Source organism: Geospiza fortis, unplaced genomic scaffold (assembly GCF_000277835.1).
Source record: "Geospiza fortis unplaced genomic scaffold, GeoFor_1.0 scaffold491, whole genome shotgun sequence".
Taxonomy (NCBI): domain Eukaryota; kingdom Metazoa; phylum Chordata; class Aves; order Passeriformes; family Thraupidae; genus Geospiza; species Geospiza fortis.
Genome location: NW_005054390.1, coordinates 485,529 through 492,471, shown reverse-complemented (window position 1 = coordinate 492,471; position 6,943 = coordinate 485,529). Strand labels below are relative to the sequence as shown.

Below are 6,943 nucleotides of genomic sequence, written 5' to 3'. Positions count from 1 at the left end.
AGCAGGAAAAACTTCTTGTTTTCTACAGACAACTGTTGAATTCTGATTGTTTGACAATTACTGCTCCTAAGCTAAGACTTCCTATACTAGTCTCATGTCAGCATGACAGTCATTTGAACTCAAACCCCCATGGTATAGCTGTAAAAAACTTTAACATGTGGAAACACAAACATCAAGAATGATTACTCTAAAATAGGGTACTGCAGTTATATCTAAATGTCAGAATAACAATACATAGAGAAGGAAAGGAAATAGGAGCTATCAATTGCGTGCCACCTCCATTCCCTTCAAAAAGGCACCTTACAAAGGGCATCCTCTGTATACATAATCATTAGACAGAGAAACTTTAAACTGCCTCAACCCAGTCCCACATGGTTGGTCCCACAAGCTACCCAGGGTTAGATCTCACCAGTGGCAGCACAGAAAAACACACTGCAAGTGTAGACTGCCAATGAATAGTCCAGGCTGGTATTCCAAAGGCTTATCTCTTCCTGACAAGTGAGAGCAAGTAGTATTCCTTTCACCCATTCAGGATGTATCACTCACACAGTAATACTGTGCAGTATTATCATACAATCATAGAATGTTTTGGGGTTGGAAGGGACCTTAAAGATCACCTAGTTCCACTTGCCCCTGTCATGGACAGGGACACCTCCCACTAGACCAGGTCCCTGTCCAACCTGGCTTTGAACACTGCCAGGGGTTGTGGCATTCACAACTTCTCAGGCTGATTTGCTCCAGTGTCTAATAAGGCAAATAATATGGATATTATTTTTAATAATCTCAGCACAGTCCCACTTGGAACAAGTGCATGTTCAGTGGCCACGGTACTCTTTAGGAGTGATGCCAGTTGTCAAAGAGCTTTGCATTGCACCCTATTGGAGGGCTATTAATGTATGTAAACAAACACCACAGTAAACACATGCTCTTATACTCCAGGAACGCAGCCTGACCTGTGCCTCACTGAACTCAGCTAAAGTTTTACTTCTACAAGATGTCCTTTAGAAACTCTTCCCCTCACCTGAACCTCTTCTACTGTCCTCACAGCAGGAGATCCACAATATTCCCTTGCATGCACCTGACAAGGATGTCTCTGGTGAAAACTCAAATGACATAGCAATCACATCCCACAAATACTTCTGTGTAAATGGCTGTGTAAAAGCCAAGATCTCAGTGCTGAGAGCAGACTTCACAAAACACAGTGGGTCAGCCTACCTGTTCACTGCCACCATGAAAGAAAGGTCACACTCCCCTGGTTGCACACATATTCCTGCTACTTGCCTCCCACTGGCTAGAGTTCTTCAAAAACTGCTCCAGTGCATATTCCCCATGAGTTCACAAGTGCTGCCAGCAAACCTGCTCTGGCACAGGCTCCTCTCTCCACAGGCCTGCAGGTCCTGCCAGGATTCTGCTCCAGTGCAGGCTTCCCATGGGTTCATAGCCACATTCAGGCATCCACCTGCTCCACCTGCAACGTGGGGCCCTGCATTGGCTGCAGGTGGACATAAGCTCTGCTGTTGGCATCTGTGGGTTGCAGGAGGACAGCTGCCTCACCATGGTCTTCATTATGGGCTACAGAGGAATCTCTGCTCCAGTGCATAGAACTCCTCCCATTTTTCACTGACCCTGCTCTCTCCAGGGCTATTTCTCTCATGCATTCTCACTCTTCTCTCCAGTTCCAGATTATTCCACAGTTCCACCCCCTCACTCTTCCTCCTTAAAGCTGTTACCCCAGCAGTACTACCACCATCACTGATGGGCTCAGACTTGGCCAGCAGTGGGTCTGTCTTTGAGCCAGCCGACGTGGCCTCTGTCAGATGAAGTCAAAACTTTGGTCAGCTTCTTACAGAAGCCACGTCTGTAGCATCCCAGCTCACAAAATCCAGCCATGCAAATCCAATACAACCTACCAGGTTGAAATAGAGAGGTTGCTACATGAAGAGCAGCAGGTAAAACACCTAAGCTTCCACACTGTAGTCACACTGGTTTGCCCTTCCACCTTTGGAAAGCAGAAAGCATACAGATAGATAAACAAATTCAAGCACCTCTTTTGGGGCAAGCAGAGGAAATAACTGTTCACTGAGTTTATATACACCCTCTGTCTACAGAAAAATAAAAACCAAAATCGATTAAAACCAAGTTTCCATTTACATAAGCATACAAATAAATTAGGGTAACACTTAAATTTGTGCTTTTAGTCTCAGAAACCAGCAGAGACATACGTTATACCAAACAACTTGTAGAAGTCTTTTAAGTACCTTATTGGTGTGCGCCAGGATTAATGTTTACTCAGGCAAGTTAAACAGACATAAGCCAGGGTGAAACCAATTTTAGGACCGGGTATTCAGTTACAACTACTTAACAGTTAGCAAGTATGAGCTGAGTCACAGTAACTGAAGTTGTTACTGTGTTGTCATTAAGAACTAAAACGTAGCCTCTACTATAGCACAATGAAACTAAGATGTAACTCTTTACACACATTTGATTTACATTCAGCATACAGAACTTGGGAGTCAGCTGATGTATGCCAACCCACTTGTCTAAGTTTTGGCAAGAGCAAGCACCCTTCAAGCACAAAATGGCCTTAATTCTTGCACCCATTTGAACTAAATAGTTTAATCTTGGGCCCATGCAACTGATGCCCAAAAGGAGATAATTCCCAGAATCAAGACTTTATTGTTTAGATGAGTGTCCAAATTTACTTGAAAGCAATATGAACATTGGACTACTCTCCATCTCCAGATTAGTGCAAGAATTTCTCCATTGTGATTAAACAGCCAACAAAAAAGGACTTCTTTGATTCTTAATGCTTACCCGTTACAATAAGTACTTTTAATCACAATGACTGAAAAGGCAGCAAAAAATACTTCCTCTTTTTTTCTTATAGTGCTGTGTACAACCCACTTTGATCATCCCTTGACTCATGAGGATGTCTCACAGAGCCACAGGTGAGAGTGAGATTTTTAAATGACCAGAGAAACACAACTGAAAAGTCATAAATTCGAGCAGGACTCAGGGGCTCGTATACTATCTGTAGTTAGACTTCACAGGTATTTGTATTCATTTAAACTGGTTACACTTTCAGATTACAATGTGTCCTTAATTTACTCAGAGGAAAATAGGCAGCGTCCAATCACCATTCAAAAAGTAAAGAGTAATGCTGTTCTCTAAAAGTATAAGTTTATGTTTGGAGTTTTTGGAGAAAAATAAATATTTCACGCGACCACTAATCATTACTTCAGCGTTCTGATTATATCTCCCCACAGCTCATTTCTGTAACAACACTGGTACAAAACAAAGGACTGCAGATCAGAAATAGAAACCAAGGCAAGCATTTCATAGCCATTTGACCTACCACAGTTTCTGGCATATTTCTGAAGAACTAGAGTTATTACATACTTTTGCTACTGTAATTGCTTAATCACCATGTGCCTCCTGTTTCTAACAGAAAGAAGGCTTGAAGCAGCAGTGGCGTGACTATGTCCAGAGCCCAACAGAAGAGAAAGATTCCTTCCTTTTTGCACTCATATTTTGAAGACACTTTCTTCTTTATAGAGTAAATACAACTGTAGGGCAAGAGAAATAATCCATTGAAATTCTAAGAAAAGAGAAGAACCAAGCCTATGTTAGGGCTTCACAATGCATTTAAAAGGAGTTTGCAGGGGAGAAGACAGAAGCCACACAGAACTGAACGTCAGCTCAGTCAGGGGGATTACAAACTGAAGTTCAGAGCGTGATACACTCTAGTTTAGCAGGTGCTTCTTTGACTCAGAGAGTTTACTAATGCAGCAACAACGGATACTTCTGGATGTGAGGGATGCTAAAAATTCAACATGTTTCAGACATTTCTTCCCAATCTTGTTATTTTAGGGGGAAAAAAATCCTTCTCTGATACTTAAACTTAATTACTTACTGAAGGATCTACTTGATCATTTGTCACTCCCCTCAAGACAATCTTCAATGGATGCTTCATGAAAGGTGCCAAGCAGAGCAGACTTTCCAAGTAGTAGCCAATGCCACGGCTGGGGCTGCAGTCATGTTCCAACAAGCCTCCGTACAGAAGACCAGGCTGATAGTACAAGGTTGTACCTGAGGAGGGGCCAGGGGAGCAAACCAAATGAGAGCACTGCAAAACACTGGCCATTAAAACAGCACAAAAATACTTTGTAGCAACATATGAGGCAAATTGGAGGCAGGAGACTATATGGAAGGCTAAAGCACTTCCAGCACACTATTTACATATCTGCAGCTAATAAGTGAGTCAACACATGAGTGTCTGTCTGTCCTGCACACCATTTTCTTCCTTTCCCCTCCCCCTAAAACCAAGGATCCCTTAGCAATCTCCAAAATGCTGATATAAGCAATTATTATTCTCCACAGAAGCTAAACCTCCATCAGTCTATTAGGTCATTGGAGTCTTGGCATATTTGATGCTAATTTATTTGTCTTACTTACCAACTAAAGATCATTACAATCCTTAAAAAAACCAAAAACCTCAGACCAGGTGAGTCTGAGTTTTCACATGAAATGCTTTTCACTCTAATCAAAATTCTTTTCTAAACATGAGTAAGCAAGCAGTCTGGCTAAGAAGTTTGCCTCTGTAGAGGGTAAATCTTCTTTTTCTTCTACAAAAACCAATTCTGGTACAGAGAAACCTTTGCCTACTGTGAAAATCCTGCATACCTAACAAAATACTAATTTTTCTAAATTTCTTGGAAGATAGAGCCTCCTTAGCTCCCTGCATTATGGTAGAGCACTGACCCTCTTGCATTGATCAATTATTACAAAACTTGTCAACTTTGTTATTTCTGATCTTCTCAGTCAGTCTGATCTGAACACCTACCTCTATCAAGATAAGACTTCCATTCTACTGCAGAAACTGATAAATCCTGGAAGCCAAGCAGAAAAAAAACAGATCTCACCTGTTTGGTTAATTTCAATCCGTGAGCCATTGGTCACTTTGTCAATCAGGCGAATAAAACTTGCTTCAAAATCTAAGGAGTAGAGCACAGACAGAATTGTAAAGTTTTTTAGAAGTTGAACACCTTACTTGTACTTTTACCCTTTCCTGCCTTCCATGACAGTAAGGCTACTCTCACTCATCAAGTTGTGGTATAATGCCACCACATGTGAAAAGGCAATTCTCTGTAAAAACAGAGATGTTAATGTGAGCCTCCACACTTACGCTCATCTCAAATCAATTGAGATGCCCTCAGATGGGGCAGCTAGACTAGTCACACTCCTCTCCCTGGCACACAGCATATAATAAAAGTGGACATTTCTGACCCCAGTGGCTTGAGGGATTGCTCTTGTCCAGGACAAAACTTTTGACAATTTACATTTTGCTCAGTACCAAGCAAAACAGACAAATCATAGCAAACAGGACCCCATATACTGAAGCTTGACAAACTAATAACAGCTTCACATTATTCTCTGTAGAAGTGTTAGCTTAAAAGAAGGGGACATTTAGATGTGAAGTGCTGCTGCTGCATATCTGTTCCACAAACAAAATTAGTTGTTTGCAGAATCTAAAATTTTCCATGTCCAAAACAGTTTTGGACATAGGGCTAGAGAACCACAAGTCATCCCACTGCCTCTTTTCTTGCTTACTGTGTTCACTATACTATAGCAGTTTGTGTGGAAATGATTCCTCAGTTTCTCTCAATTGTGTGGACTCTCACCCAGAGACAATGAAAAGGATAAGCAGATTTAACCCAAACTAAAACCGAAAGTACCAACCAACCATAACCAAAAAGGAAATAACACACACCAAAATAAACAAACAAATAAATAAAACCCCCAAAAAACAAAACTAAACCAAAACAGAAACACCTGAAAAAAGGCATCCCAGCAAGAATATGCTAGCATTCTAATGCTAGTATCCCGGTATGGTACAGGGTCAGTATCAAGGAAGATAGGTGAATATATGCAGAGTTCAAAACCCAGTTAGTTTTAAGAGCCAACAGCATCTTCATAATTGTTTGTAGGCTGCAGATCTCCCTCAGCAATAATCCTGTGTTACCTCTTACACAGTAATCAGGTTTTTCTTTCTACATGTGATTCTAGGATGTAATAGATATTTAAACCACAAAGCTACCTGCAGAATTTACAGTTTGTCAGTATTTGCATAATATGATTGATGCCTCAGTTACCCAATACTGGTTCTGCTCTCTTTCTAAACTATGACAGCTTATACACTTACAAAGTTTATATCACTTTATAAGCACTGGGGCATCTTCCAGTGTAAGAGTGCATGTGAGCACACATTTCACTCTTGGAGAACACCAGTTGCAGAGTTCACAAAAGCTCTATTCATGAAAAGCAAAAAGAGCTGCATGCTGAATTATCAACACAAATCAGAATTTATTGTTATTATTTTTCTGTTACAGTCATAGTTTACACTTGAATCCATACTTAAAAACCTAAATTCAAACACTCTTTAAAAAAACATGGCAATAGCTACAAACTTCATCACCACCAGATGCTCCACAGTGATAAAATATACTCTGGATCATAGAAAATGTTAAGTCAAGGACACAAGAATGCTTTGGCAGCTTTTGAGTAAAATTTTTAGCTACACACCCAAGGCTCCTCAGGAGACAGAGAAGTATCTACACCTGTTGTGAACTTTATAACAGGGGGTCCTTGCCCAAAAAATAACTGAACACTGCAACAATGTTTCTTCCTCAAATTCTGTCCTATTGTTTTATTACTTCAGTTATGATGGAATTCATCCTGGGATGCCAAAGGCTTTGTATGAGAATGACGATGGTACTCCCTAAGAAAGATTTCTCTTAAACAAATCTGCAGAAATGAGAATAAATTATTTCACTTATTTCACCTCTTTCACCTTTCCCGTTTCGGCAAACCCTGACAAAAATCAAAGCATAAAACGTGACCTACTCAAAGTGCATGAACGTGAGCTCCTCCCAGCACAAGGAGC

General features: G+C 40.7%; 1 protein-coding gene across 1 annotated transcript in view; it reads right to left on the bottom strand.

Moving 5' to 3' along the window:
* RCL1 (RNA terminal phosphate cyclase like 1) overlaps positions 1-6,943 on the bottom strand; it is a 35,014-nt gene that overhangs the window by 25,100 nt on the left and 2,971 nt on the right. Inside the window, exons 2-3 of the mRNA XM_014308883.2 lie at positions 4,923-4,994; positions 3,914-4,089 (exon numbers count right to left, since the gene is read on the bottom strand). Of these exons, the coding sequence (XP_014164358.2) occupies positions 3,914-4,089; positions 4,923-4,994 (248 nt within the window). The remainder of the gene's footprint in view (positions 1-3,913; positions 4,090-4,922; positions 4,995-6,943) is intronic.